Source organism: Barbus barbus (genome assembly GCF_936440315.1).
Source record: "Barbus barbus genome assembly, chromosome: 7".
Taxonomy (NCBI): domain Eukaryota; kingdom Metazoa; phylum Chordata; class Actinopteri; order Cypriniformes; family Cyprinidae; genus Barbus; species Barbus barbus.
Window position 1 is genome coordinate 32,606,471 of NC_136735.1, and position 15,721 is coordinate 32,622,191.

General features: G+C 41.5%; 1 protein-coding gene across 1 annotated transcript in view; it reads left to right on the top strand.

Moving 5' to 3' along the window:
- The window catches only part of grin2ab (glutamate receptor, ionotropic, N-methyl D-aspartate 2A, b), a gene marked incomplete at both ends in the record, with an annotated part of 78,615 nt that overhangs the window by 50,953 nt on the left and 11,941 nt on the right, over positions 1-15,721 (top strand). The window contains one exon of the mRNA XM_079420699.1: positions 13,835-13,949. Coding sequence (XP_079276825.1) covers positions 13,835-13,949 — 115 coding nt within the window. The remainder of the gene's footprint in view (positions 1-13,834; positions 13,950-15,721) is intronic.

Genomic DNA, 15,721 nt, shown 5'->3' on the forward strand with positions numbered 1-15,721 from the left:
TTGGAAATATTTCAGCCTACTTTGGGGAATATGGGGGTCTTATGTTCAAAAAGGTTGAGAACCACTGCTCTAATCTACAGTAGATATTGTAAAACTGTGCAACTTACATTACATAAAAGTATAAAATGATAGCAATATTTACTTAATACATTCTGTGGGTATCTAAAATGTCTGAAATGAAGTTTTTTCAAGTCCTAAATATCTTAAATGGTATAACAAAAATTTCAGAGGTCTTAAATTTGGGGTATTGAAAAACAGAAATTGTGATCAATTTGAATGTGATTATGAAACTTCAAAAGACTTTGACTTAACTGAATGTGAATGCTACATGTACAAACGCAGCACTGCGGATGCAGATTCTACAAAATCAATGAATGCTGTACATTTATGCCATTTGATTGCTTCTAAGTTATAAGGTGTGACAATATGAGAGTGCATATTATATTTTTGAATGAGCAGCTGGCAGTAGTAAATCAGACATTTTAAAACAAAAGTCCTTGTTTATTTCAGGCTTGTTTGTAATTAAAAGAGAAGAAAAACACATTTGGTGGATATAGATTTTACTGGTGTCAGCACAGTAATCTGTTTATTTCTTTTCATTATTATCTTTATCAGCAAACTTCAATATCGGTTTACTAATTCATACAGTGTGTATTGATATACTGATACATCAATTTCAGTACATCAGTATATACTGATTATGTAAACTTGCTGAATGTGTTTAAGTAAAAATTAAGTAAGTAAAAGGAAAATTTATTTATTTATGTTGAAATTGTGTTGATTTGTTCTATTTGGACAAATTGTATTGATTTTGTTTGTTCAAAAGTCTTGAATTTATTTTTAAAAACTCTGCAGATACCCTTTATCTACTGTTGCTTAAATCATTTTCCTTGGCTTTTAGGTCTCTAAATATATATTTTTTTCTAGGTCTCAGATTACTAAGCAGTAACAAACGAGGAGTTTTTTCAGGCAACACATTTTCTTGCTCCATTTGAGAGGTGCTGGATATTTAAAGAAGCACAACGATTGCTATTTTTGATCCCATTTAATTCCTCCTGCCCAATTCCTTTTATATCTCAATGATTGGATTGGTTTTCAGTTCCGTTCTGAGCTGTGAGGGCAACCTTGTGATGTCTACATCGGCCAGGAAGACGTCCGTATCGCACACGGTAGTCGGAAGCAAAACCTACTGTTAGTTTAGATTGCGAAGGCACTTGCTGTGGCTGTTTTTTCAGAATGCACAGTTATCAGGAGTTGCCATGGGTTACCATCAGTAGCTGTTTGGAGCGTTGGTATCCGTCTGCTCCGAGTAGGTGTTCCTTTTGATCTCTCCCTCGTTGCTTAGGCTGTCTGTATCTGGGACACTGCAGACTCTTCAATGTGGGAACATTTTGTATGACGCCACCATCCACAGAGCTAGAATTAACCTTCGAAATGCCTCCAAGAAAGATGGATAAATGTGTGTTGTGATTCTTGCAATAGCACAGTACACAAATATAGTACAGTGTGAGCAGTCGGAATTTATGTAACACAGAATGATCATAAAAGAGAATGATGGTCTTTTAATCAGAAACGTTGGTGTGATGTTTGGTAAGATGTCAGTGGAGAATATCTTAAGGCTGTCATACATATGGGTCAAAATCGAGACGTCACCATTTTGGTGTATTTCAATATATTTACCATAAAAGGTATTTCAAATAACTTTTGTGACAATAAAATGTCAAAATATGGGGGAAATAATGTTCCAAAATGTAAAATTGTCATTCAGCGTAATGGTCCGGACTGTGATTTTACCAATACATCTTTAAATAAACATATAAAATACCAAGTTAAAAAATATATTTGTTGTCTTGGCATTTTCAAGTAAGTATTGGCTGTGTTATATTAAAAGGACTGTCTTATTGTTTTTTTTAAGTATTTAAATAGATAGGGGACATTTGTCCCGAAAATGCAGTTTGTCTGAGATCATTCAGTGTAAGAATAAGAAGTTATTCTGAAATCATATAAAAAACTGATAGTCATTTGCAAGTCTGTGACATCATTAAATGGCACCTGGAAGACCGTGTGGTGCTGTAGAAAAGTGAGTTTATTGCTCTTAAATACTTGATAATTTCACCTTTTCATGGTGTGGTAACAGGTTACAAAAACACACGTCATTCAGTGAAATGCCAAAAAACACCTTTAATGTTCGATTTTTTGAAAAACAAGTAGATGTTGTGAATAATTGTGATTAACTTTAATGGTCAAGTTCACTGTTTGAACAATATTAAAGAGATTCCAACAATATTATTTCGCTGTGCAGTTATCGTTGTGCTGTGGAATCTGCTATTCTTTTATACAGAAGGGTTTTTTTCCCCCACTTTTTTGATTGTTTTTTATTTATTTATTTATTTATTGATTTTTGTTATCTTTATCTTTATCCTTACCGTACTTGGTGTGAACGTGCCTTTAGCCAGGAAAAGAGACGGGTATTGAGGATTGTAATTGTTGAAATAACAGCTTGCCAATAATTCTGGGTAGAGAGACCCCCTCACTACAGTATGTCAGTAGTTCAAGAGAGATCACTGAGGGGATTCTCCACCCCAAATACTCATCCTGATAATGCCATTTATGTTTGCAAACAGAAAGTATTAATAAATGTGGCTGCAAGCAGGAATTTTTGAGGCAGAGCAAGTCAGAAAACAAAGTGACAAGCTAAGCAAGCATGGCAGGGGAGCATCAGGAAGATGCGTATTATATTTCAGCATCTGTTTCTGCAGTCATTTACTCAGGAGTATTATTAAAACTAATTTACTGACAGATTAATATAAAAATATTTCAGTTATGGGAACAATGGCAATATTATCTCTCTTTTTGGCAAATCGTCATTCAGAGTAACAATCCATGGCCATTCAGTGTAACACATATTTATGTAAAAATGAAACAATATACTTATTCTGACCTGTACTTATTAAAATACAAATAAGAATGTATGATCATACTACATTTTTATATATTTTAAATGATTTTCACTTCCTTACAAAAACCTCTTGCTGGCAAATTGGAAAATATAGTGGTTTGAAGGACATTAGCAAAGTATAAAGATTTAAAAATGAAAGTTAATTGATATTTGAGGGCTGCGCTGTGATGCTTAAATAGTCTTTTAATATGTCATCAAATGATTCAAATATTTTTTTGGTATATAAATATTGTTGCACTGAATGACATTTTAGTGCGTGTCTTCTGTCAAACATGGTAAAAAATGCATGATAATAATTTTTTATTCAGAAAAATATAAACTTAAACAGCACGCATTGTAATGTATGGATAAAAAACAAAACTTAAAGCTGTATTGCACTTTTATTTTTTTGATGCTTGAAACACCCTTTTCGTCTTTGACCCATATACATATAGACACAAACCAAAAATAGTGCATCTGAGTAGCAGGTGTAGTTCTGGCTTTTGTCCTTCTGTCTGCCCAGAGGCTAAACCCCGTTTCTGACAAATGTACTGTATGTGTTGTCTTAATTAAGTCTGTTACTCCCCTCCCGCAGACATGCATATGTATACATACAGCTGACCTCGAACGATAACTCCAGCAATTAGTCCCTATATTACAGACTGTCATATATTTTTAGAAGAAATATGCTGATATAGACGCTTTGGTCAATACAGATTTACTCTGAAATTACAGTGTATTTAATCAATATAACATAAGCAAGTAAGTGTTGTTGTTCTGAATATCTGATCATACTGTATATAATAAAAGTTTGTTTCAGTTTGATCGGTGAAGCAGCGTTTCAACTTTTTACTTTGTATCACTCACACGCTTATCTATATTTGCGCTTTCCAGACAGACTGCCTGTGCATTAGTAGTAACAGTAAAAAGTGATCTTTTTTTTCCAAAAACATTGATTCATTCTGGAATAAAACAAGCGACTGTCTTTACAAATGAATCATTGAATCATTCATTCAAGCAATTTGTTTCAAATCACTGATTCATCGAGCAAGTGGCAGTGAATTATTGAATCTTTCACTGAATCAATTTTAAAAAAAAGAATTCTCTCTAGTGAATCAAAAATGAAGCATCACTACTGTGTTGCTTGGACTAGGGTTGTCATGATACCAACATTTCAACATTGGAAGGAAAAAACTAATTTATTAATGCATTTTTATACTGCATGTACAAAATTATTAGTGAATGAGACCTAATGAGTTAGTATGATGGCGACTCTTAAGGTAACTTGTTTCATTAATGAGAAACCTTAACATTATAATGATCTGTAAAATATCATGTGAAGACACATATAAGATATACGGTGCCTTTTGAAAACGTTTTCTCTCTTCATGTACATTATATATTTCATATGACAATAAAATAAAAAGCTCTATTTTAATTTATTTTAATAATTTTTGTTATTTTTAAAACAAGTTATTTTATATATGCAGTATATTGTTAATATAGAATTTTTGGTTCATATTATTATTATTGGCCATATTTTCAGAATCTAATATCGCTCGACCTCTTCCCGTTATTATTACATGAGCTGAAGAGCCCCGTTTTTTTGTGAGGGTTATGCATTTTTGAATGGGATGAATTAATTACTTTTTAAAAAAATATTTGACAAGGCTTGCAAAGCCATATAAGTGTACAGACAGAAGTCGTTGCTTCACAACTCTTTTTGTTGTTGCCATTTGTTGTTCTTTAAATCAATCAGATATGGGCTCATATGTGTATTTTTATATAGTTTTGCACATCATTAATCAAAATGGCAGTCCCTTTTATTTTCTGCATTCCTAGTTGTTAAGATTAACTTTAGTTAGTTGGAGAGTTCTGTAAGTTCTGCCTGTGTTTGTGTTTATCTGACTGTTGTTGTGAGCCCAACACAGACCTGCTGTATCTGCTCAAGCGCAAACACAACAGCTCCTTTCATAAGCACTTCCTGCAACATTATCACCTTTACACAGAAGACGCTGCCACGAGGCTGACAAGTCTCATGTTTTAAGCGCTTGAGTGATTTCACAGCCTAAGGCAAAAGTGTCTGCCTTTTGTTTTGCTAGGGTTGTGGCAACACCTTTACTCCAAATTATTCACAGTCTGACACATTAACTGTTAATGGCATCGATTATCATCTGCTCGTCTAGAGTGCTGCTGTTTAGTTTAGTTTTTTTCCCCCTCTCTCAGTTTAATGCGGTCTCACGTACTGTATTTCTCACTGTACAGATTTAAAGTCGACTTCATCTGGGGGTATTTTCCACGCTTGATATACTTTTTAAACATTAAACACCTTAGCGGTGCGAGCCCTGTATTATGGGAACATGAATCTGTTTTCATCATGCATTTTCCTCTGCGCTTACTGTCCTTTGATTCTGGCCTTGTTTTCTTGCCTCGCTTGTAGGCAAGGCAGGATCTCTGAAAATCGATTCTGCAGCATTATCTTGTAGCTTTCCCTCCTTGTTGACCTCCTATTTATTGTTTTTCAGCGCACAAAACAACATAATAACTGCTGGGCCAGTTCTTATTGGTTGCATTGGATATGTCAGCCCGGGTATTATTACTGGCAAATCTATGTTTACTTACATAGGCTATCTTGGCAAAATGCCATTTAAAGGTCTCTGATATTCAGTTAATAATTCGGCATTTTTTGTGTTTATGATCTGACAAATTCGTAGTTTTACTTTTAATAAAAAAAATGTATTTTAATAATGTAAGAAATTTCTTAACTCTTATGTAAATGCTGTTCCATCTTGTGTCTATTGATGTTCAACGGTTCGACATTTTTGGCATTTACTTATAGACTGGACATGCTGGGGTGTTCTGAAAGAGTTTTAACACATGTGGTTGCTAGGGTATTCATAGTAGCAAATAGGTGGTTTATATTCCTAGTTTGTGATTGGCCTGTCATGATTATTACATAATCATGAAATATATACAGAAATGTAAAGGTCTTCTTTGATGTGAAATAAAGGTTCATGTTAATTGACCTGCCTTAAAATTATTTGTGAATGAAATTAGGACAGAATTTATTACTATTGCATAATAAAAATAAATATTACTTATAATTTGCCGGTTGGCTGGTTCCCACTTCCCCCCAAATAAGAAAACAGACTATTATTTGTTTTATACGTATATTGTGTTATGCATTTTATTTTGTTTTATTGTATTTTTTTATTTTATTCTATTTGTATTTTTTATTTTATTTTATTTTTAGGTGAGATATTTGTATTACAAAGCCTTATTTATTATTCAAGGATTCCAATTTCTATGTAAATATGAAGTGACTTATACTTCATCTGAACAAAATGATCTATTGCAATAATTTGTCACAATGAACCAGAATTTCACTATCATGACAGCACTGTTAGTGGTCCTACGCTTTAGCACAGCACTAACAAAGACCTGACCAGAGAAAGATTAATAGCATTCATGGCACCATGTGGAATTATCATCACCTAATATGCATTTAACTACATCTAATCTCCGACTAACGTTTCACTGTTAATTGAGATCATGCATAAATAGGCTCTGTGTAGAGAAAGCCATTTGAATTGACATTTTATAAACCGCAAACTCTCACTGACATAATTAGTTGTAAGGTTTCGATAATTTCAAGAAGACTATGGAAAATAAAGGTCACCCTGTGCAGTGTCTAGTATATTATATTCTCCCCCATCTCTCTGTTTCTTAATCAGTGAGATTAGATGCACAGAATAATGTGTTTGTTTAAGAGAAAACGTCTTAGGTTACTTGTGTAACCCTAGTTCCTCGAGGGAACGAGACGCTGCGTCAACGACGCTTTGGGGAACGCCAATAGCGTAACCGGCTCTGAATACCAATCAAATCTGTCCAGAAATGGGAAGGGATGTCACGGGCGAGGTGACGTAATGACCAGCTGGTACAAAAGCACGTGCGGTGAAACCGGCATCAGCTTATAGAATGAAGCAAGCGCTGGCAGGGATGCCGGAAGTGTGGCTCCGTGACGCAGCGTCTCGTTCCCTCGAGGAACTAGGGTTACACAAGTAACCTAAGACGTTCCTCTTCAGGAACTCGAGCTGCGTCAACGACGCTTTGGGGAACGAGATACCAACGGCTCCAGACTTCCGCACCCCTGCCCTGTGTGTCCAAAAGAGGCGCACAGCTAGGGCAAGAGAACGGAAGAGACTGGAGTGGCTCACATGTCCAGGCCAAGGATCTGACTAAGGTCAGAGGCGTGGACCAACCCGCAGCGTTGCAGATGTCCTGAATAGGAACAACTGCGAGAAAGGCCTTGGAGGCCGCCACACTCCTAGTGGAATGAGCCCTGACTCCCATCGGCGAGGGGAGGTCAGAAGACTCATAAGCCATGTGAATGGCATCCACAATCCACCGACTGAGGGTCTGCTTGGAAGCAGGCAGACCCCTCTTAGAAGGACCGTAGCACACTAGCAACTGGTCCGTCCTTCTCCACATGGCAGCTCTGTGGACGTGCTCGCACCTGGTCAGGCTCCCGAAAGGGAGGAGGACTAAGCCTCAGTGCACCACGGAGGAAACATGTAACTAGGGGTTGTGCGCCCACTGTCAATCCAGCAAGAGGGGTGTGGTAAGCAGAAATTGCCGCCACATAGACCTTCAAGGTGGAGTGGGCTAACCCTGCGGAGAGTCGAGCCTGCAGGAACTCCAGCACTGTACCTACTGGGCAGTTAACTGGGTCGAGCTGGCGATCTCCGCACCATGAAGTGAAGAGTCTCCACTTCAGGGCATACAGTTTCCTCGTAGAGGGAGCTCTGGATTGGAGAATGGTCTCAACAACCTCGGTTGAGAGACCAGAGGCTATCAGCTGTGCCCCCTCAGGGGCCACACCCACAGCTTCTATAACTCCAGGCAGGGGTGCACAAGGGTGCCTCCTGCCTGTGAGAGGAGATCCCTCCTGACTGGAATCTCCCAGGGAGAGCCGTCAAGGAGGAAAATCAGGTCCGAGAACCATACTCGGCCCGGCCAGAACGGGGCTACCAATAGCTGCCGGTGTCCGTCCCGGCGCACTCTCTCCAGAACTCCGGGGAGCAGAGCAATCGGGGGAAAGGCATAAAGACGAAGCCTCGGCCACGTCTGTACCACAGCATCCAGCCCCTCGGAGCTGGATGACGTAGAGAGTACCAGAGGGGACATTGCGCTGCCCGAGTAGCGAAGAGGTCCACCTGGGCCTGGCCAAACACTCTCTAGATCTGCTTCCCCACCTCGGTGTGAAGCATTCCCGGATAACGGCCCCTGCCTCGACAGGGTGTCGGCTCCCCATGAGGTACTAACTCAGATGCTCAGAAGGGAGCGGCATGCTCAAGGTGACCCTCTAAGTTGAGGGGAGCAATGCTAGCTCTACCAAGGCAGATCTCTGGAGAGCGGAGCACTTAACTCTCTGCATGAGAGGGAGCTCAAGACACTCAGAAGGGAGCGGCATGCTCAAAGGTGACCCTCAAAGTTGAGGGGAGCAATGCCAGCTCGACCAACCAGGAGAGCTAGGCCTCATAGCCCACACAAGGATCTGGTGTGCCAGCCTGTACAGGGGGCGCGAACCGCAGACCTCCTTGGTGGTTGCTATAAGAGACCACCGATGTGTTGTCGCTTGCGAACTAACACATGGCAACCTCTTAGGTCTAGGAGAAGTACTGAAATACGGCCAGCATCTCGAGCCTGTTGATGTGCCAGGCGAGATGATGACCCCTCCACCGACCGTGGGCAGGGTGGCCACTCATGACCGCTCCCCAACCGGTGAGGGATGCGTCCGTCGCTAGCATACGCGGCGACAAAGGAGCTTCCAACACCAGGCCCTGGGACAAGAACCAAGGTTGTCTCCACATGTCCAAGGCACGTAGGCACCGCCGCGTGACCTTGATCATGCGAAGCGGGTTTCCCCTCGGGGAGAACCCCTTGGTCTTGAGTCACCACTGTAGGGGTCTCATGTACAGCAGGCCAAAAGGTATCCCGTTGGACGCAGCTGCCACCAGACCCAGCAGTATCTAAACCGCTTGACAGTGAGTGACTGGCCTTCTTTCACCCTCCTGACTTTCGTGAGGATTGACTCGATCCGAGCAGGAGACATACGTGCCTGCACCGTGGTCAAATCCCCACCACCCCCAGATAAGTGGTTCTCTGTAATGGAGAACGCACACTTTCCTTGGGGTTCAGTCTTAACCCCAACACTTTTAAGTGAGCGAGAACAACACCTCAATGTTGAGCCGCCCTCCGCTCTGATAGAGCAAGAATCAACCAAAGGCCGATGTAATTGAGTATGCGGGCGCCCCGTAGCTAACGTGGCGCCCACACACTCGTAAAAGTGTGGGGTGAGAGTGCTAGGCCGAAGGGAAGTACCCGATATTGGTAAGCTTTTGCCCCCAAAAGCAAACCTCAGGAACTTCCTGTGAGTGGGAAGGACGGAGACATGGAAGTATGCGTCTTTTAGATCTACGTGTCAAACCAGTCCTCGGACTTGATCTGAGATACTTACCTGCTATCAGACCAGTCCTCGGACTTGATCTGAGTACTTACCTGAGCATCTTGAACTTCAGTCTTGCAGACTGAGCGGTTCAATTGATGCAGATCTAAAAAAGGGACGCAAACCTCCATCCTCCTTGGAACTATGAAGTACCGGCTGTAGTACCCGGACTCTCTTCGGAAGGAAGACCCACCTCGATGGTATCTTTCCTTAAGAGAGTATCTACCTCTTGTTCCATTACCAGAGCCTGCTCGGGGCCCACAACGTGGAATTCACCCCATTGAATTGAGGCGGACGAGAATCAAACTGGATTCTGTAGCCTCTCTCTACAGTGCGCAGGACCCATCGAGACACATTTGGCAGTAGTATCCACGCTGCAAAATAGTCTACTAAGGGAACCAGTCTCTCGAGACTGGCCTCTGGTGTAACCCGGAGCGGCTAGTTCGGTGCCCTGAAGCGGAACCCCGGCAGGGAACGGCCGAACTAGCTGCTCCAGAGACCCCCGAAGGGGTGGCGAGCATCTCAGCTCCGCTACGATACCGGGCGGAAGAGACTGAGATATGCGCTCGCTGGAGACCGCTGCGCCCTGAAGCACCATAGGTGGCAGGGTTGGCAGAACGATCTCCTGAGGGCGCTGGGGGGAGTGACGATCGCCGTGCGATCGTCGCTCTACCGCAGCGGGGGCTACCCTCATAAGCCCTGATCCCACTCACATCAGGGCTTCCTGGCCGAAGACGTCTTCGCCTGCTTGGCTGGGAGGTCTTTGACCGCGCACCCTTCTTACCGCCCCAATCCGCTCCTGCGGGGGCACGCTTGCCTATACGAGGAGCCAGCACGCGGCAGGGGCTGCTCTCGCCCAGCAGCCCCATGAGCTAGAGAGCGGCGAGGGAGAAACCGCTGGAACTCCGCCACCTGCCTCCTGAACCAAAAAAAGGCCAGGCGGCAAAGTGGGGCGTCCAGAAGGAAGGCCCTGTCACGATTGCTTACCATAAATCCGACAGGGTCCACCAAAGATGCCTCTCCGCCGCCACCAGGGCTGCCATAGATCGCCTTGACGGTCTCCCTGGCGGCGCGGAGAGACAAATCAACGGTTTTGCGGAGCACACAGATGTGCTCCGCATTAGTCCCCCGCCCTCATCCAACTCCTTGAGCAGGTCAGCCTGGCATGCCACCATGATGTGCAAACATAAGCCAGACCGACCTGCTGACGCGTACCCTTTGCCTTCAGAGACGACGCAGCGTCAGGGGACAGATAGCTCGCAAGCGTCTGTTCCACCCGCGGCATCGCTCTGTAACCGCGCTCACTCGTCCCCATGACACTACCGAAATAACAGAATGAGGGGACGAAGAGGCGGGCCGAAATATTTTCCCTACAACCTCGACACCTCAGTGTGGAGGTCGGGGAAAAAAAAAAAAAAAGGGCAGGCTCAGATGTGGAGGTGAGTCTGAAACCGCAGAGAACGCAGTATAACCCTCTCTGCGGTTCGACAAAACACTCCACAGGCTCCTCATATGGGACGACAGAGTGGGTGCAACATGCTCGACGCCTCCCATGTCAACCTCCTCGGAGGAAGACGCGAGAAGCGCCGATGCTGCTGCCCGAGGGGAAGAAACCGCCACGCGTGCTTCCGGACTCGGGGAGCGGTCGCGGGATCCGGCAGGTGCGGATGGAGAAAGAGCTCGCTCGTCTCCGATCCCTCTGCCAGATCCCGTTGCGAACCCCACGAACGCCGTCTCCGCTCCGCCTTAGCGGAAGCGGGTCAGTGCCGCGGGGAACGCTAGTGAAAGAGCCCTCTCCGGAGAAAAGAGCCTTTCGGGAGCGAAGCACACGCAGAGGAAAACCCTCGCAGTGCGGACAATCAGCCCCCTCGAGGGCTGCCTCCGCATGCCTCGCTCCCAAGCAAAGCACACACAGACTGTGTGTATCCTCCGTACACAAACAGCGTTTTGCACGGAGGAACACACAGCCCGTATTGCGCCTCACTCCTCTCCCCACTTCGCTTTGACATGTTTTACAAACAGACAGACAACGGTAAATAGGACTCACCAGTCACAGAGCGCTTCGCTGAATGACAAAAAGCTGATGCCGGTTTCACCGCACGTGCTTTTGTACCAGCTGGTCATTACGTCACCTCGCCCGTGACATCCCTTCCCATTTCTGGACAGATTTGATTGGTATTCAGAGCCGGTTACGCTATTGGCGTTCCCCAAAGCGTCGTTGACGCAGCGTCTCGTTCCTGAAGAGGAACTCTGTGACGGCTATGACAAAAATCAATTTGAATTTTTACGCTGTGGAAGTCTCTAATATATGAATAAGACACACTTACAAACAAACACACACAACAGAAGCTGTGTTTGAGTAGCAGGTGTAGCTCTGACCCTGTTCTTTTCATTTCTGCCTGAAGCTAAACCCCATTTCCTAGTTATGTTCCTTTTTCTTAATTAAATTCCAAAGAGAGTTTGTGTGTGTTTGTGCCATCTGAGTAGTGCACAGCTGAGCTAATCTTCAATATGTATTACACGGAGAAGGTATACAGTATTGAGCTTCTGTTATTCAGAGGAGTCTGTGTGATTGAGCGAAAGTATTCAGGCCCTTTAAGGATTAGTTCACCCAAAAATGTAAATTCTGGCTTTATTTACTCACCCCTCATGTCGAGCCAAACTCGTGTCACCATCTTCCATGTGATTCAGATCGAGATATTTTGAATAACGGGACTGGTCGCTCATTTAAAAATTATTTTCAGTAATTCAAATGGTTGTAGTTTACAATAAAAACCTTGGTTTCATTTGGGGGCTTTTCTCAGCAAATATGCAATTAATTCAGTTTATTTGATTACTTAAACAGCACAAACTTTACAACATTTTTAATCGGTTTACAACTTTCACAAAATAAATCAAACAAAATATGCTGGTGGAGGATCTGAACAGGTACAACTGGATTATACCTGTGAGTCATTATAACCTTTCCTAGATAAACAAAAATGTCACGGTTACAGGATAATTATTCAGGTTGTTAATCTAAAGGACAGCTGTGAAAATGAAGACTAAAGAGCATTCTAAATATGTCAGCAATAATGTTAGACAAATGCTGTAGGAAAAGGTTACAAAACAATGTCCAAATCTTTGGATGTCCCAGCGGTGTTGGTTCAATTATGAGGACGTGGAAACTACTACAAACCCCCCAGACGCCATCGAGAAAAGGTCATCCCTCAAAAGTCTCCGCACAAACAAGCAGATTTGTAAGAGAGGCCAGAGATCACTTTGAAAGAGTTACAGAGTTCAACAGTTGAGAAGAAAGTAAAAGATTGAATGAGCAGTCAAGCATTATCATAGCACCATATGAGAGGCTGATGTAGCAAAAGAAACTAAGGTGAAAAATAAGGTGTTTTTAGATAATGTTGCCCATTGCATCTGGGAACATTTGAAGAAAAAAATATTTAAAGGAAAAGTTCAACCAAACATGAAAATTCTAGCATTATTTACTCGAATTAAATATTAAGGGTTTGAAAGGGTATGGAGTCTGTCAAGCTCCTAACAAGAACCACCATGAAAAGTGTCCATGCAGAGGAGAAGATTTATGAGTGAATAACAATTTGGTGTAAATTGGTGTATGGCTACAGAAAAGATACGAATACGCTGAAAAAAAAAACAAGAGAGCCTGTTTCTGAAACAAACAAAAAAGCCAGTCATTGATAACAAAAAAGCATCATATTTAATAACATAAAAGGGTGAATTTCCATACAACATCAGTATGTGAAACTAAATTTGCAAACAGCATAAGTGTCATCCTATGAACAACCTGGAGCAAATCTGCCAGAATTCAGTTAAAGGGCAAATTAACACATGTAGAGTGTGTGAAGCTCTTACATATGGTGGATCTACCAAATATTAAAATGTGGGGATACAATTCTTTAAACTGTTTTTGCTGTTGTTCAGAATACTTCTAACATCAAAATAATTTTAAGTTTTAATGCATTGAAAGATGAAAAAAACTATGCATAATTTGTCAATTTAAAATGAATGTCTAAATGCATTTGCAAGACTTTGCGTTTGTGTTTGCTGGCTCATTGAATTTGGGTTTTGGCTACAAAAACACAGAACTGGAATGGATGGATTTGTTTACCTCATTTAAGATTAGAAAGGCAATTTAATGTCTTGCGAAAATAGATAAGACACCTAATGGCGTTCAATCAGACGTTATTTATATTGTTTACCTTGGAGCTTTTCACTTATATTTCATTAAATGACTTGCATTCTACCCCCAAACAGTTTGAAAGAACATTTAGTCGATGTTAGATAGACAGACAGATAGACAGACAGACCAATAAGTACACCTTAAATCATGTTGTAACTTTGCTGATATTTTTGCATTTGTGTGTTTGTTGCAGATATATGATGGGAGTCAGTCTAGGGGGTAGAGATCATTCGTTCATGGACGATGGCTACCAAGTCAATCCCAAGCTGGTAGTCATTGTTCTGAACACACAGAGGGAATGGGAGAAGGTAAGAGCCTTTTATCTTTATATCCTTCCCGAATCTTCATTTTCTTCTATTAGCTCTGCCTGTAAGGGATTCTGGAACCATAAGCAATCAATATTCTGTTTACTAGCTCAGAGCCTTTTTGTGACTGTGACTGCACTGGACTTTGCTATTAGAGAAGAAGAACATTTAATTTGTGCTTTCCTTTTCCCAGCCTGGGTTTTTTTTCATGCACATGACTTAAACTATTGTTTACTTAGTCATAAAGAGTCAAAATAGCCCTTATTAAGGCATCGGTTTCACAACGGATTTATTGCGAGCTTTAAATTGGAGAAGAGTGCACATGTGTCTCCATCCAATTCGATTGTGCTGGTTAATGCCCTTTTTATTTCTCTCTCTATTTTGGCTATTAGCAATAATAATTTGCTTGTTTTTTTGTACAGTAATCTATTCTCTGTCTTTGCTCCCTTTCTCTAATTAGCTTTACATGTTCTCCTATTCTATCTCGGTGCTTCACACACTCATTTTCGTAATCGTTTGCTCACTCGTGCGTTCTTTTAATGAGTCGTTTTTTTCTCTGAGGTGTGTTGGATGCTGTGTGTTTTGACAGTGCCCTGCAGTGTGTGTGAAGTCACACACATTCACATTAAAACCCTGCAGTGATTGTGTGAAAAGTGTGACACTAATCATTTCTCACTGCAGCGGGGCTAGAACAGAGTGAGAGCTTATAGACAAACACACGCACTTGACGGAACACATAACTACTGCATGAAGAGTGCAGTGCACATACATGGGGTAAACTTGACACATTATGTTGTTACACTGGTAGCTGACATGGCATTTCAAGCAGCAACAGAAAAGCACACACACCTGACGGAATGCATAACTATTGCATAGAGTGCTGTGCATATACATGGGGTAAATTTGACATGGCAGTAGTCGTCATGGCATTTCAAGCAGCAACAGCAGTATCTTGCAGTGTGCCGTGCAATCTGAAACTACTTTAAACAGCTTTTTCTTTTGTAATTATTACACATGCAGTTCTAAGGCATTTTTGTACTTCTTAAATTTTGTTTGTACACCACAGAACTATATTTAAAAATGTGATTCCTAACTGGTTTTGTATTAGGACCCCAATATTATCTTGGACATCGAGTTGTGGGTAAAATTGTTTAATGTACAAAAGTAACATTAACATTGATTAATATTAGCATGAATTACACAGGCCAAACATTGTGCGAAATGATTAACATGACATAGGCTGAATGGGAAAACTGAGAATTTTGCTAATGCAAAAACAGCAGCACAAGTGTGATTTATCAGCCTAACACATGGAACAAATACCAGGCCAAATATAATACTGGTATTAGTCATATTATTATAAGTGACAGATGAATTGGCACCAAAATACCATAAAGTTTGTTTGGACAGCCTTTAACGTAAACAACAAAAGATATGGGAAGCATTTTCTCCTCCGTTTTAAAACTAGATAAACACATTTATTTTTCTGCCGTGGCTCTGCACATTTGTAGGTTAGTGTTTTTTATTTGCATTTTGCTTTTTTCCCTTTCTTTGCTAGTAAAACCTCAGGTCTCATCAAAACAGGTCTGCAAACAATTTCTAGGCTAAAAACCACCAGTTGAGAATTTTCTGCATACATTTCAAAAGATTTAAAATATTAATATTAAACAAAATATTAAAATGAACATAAAATATATATTTAATACAGTATACATGTAATCTAGACGTTCAAAACATTCTAAAAGAGGGCGAATGAGAATAAGGAAATAAGGAAG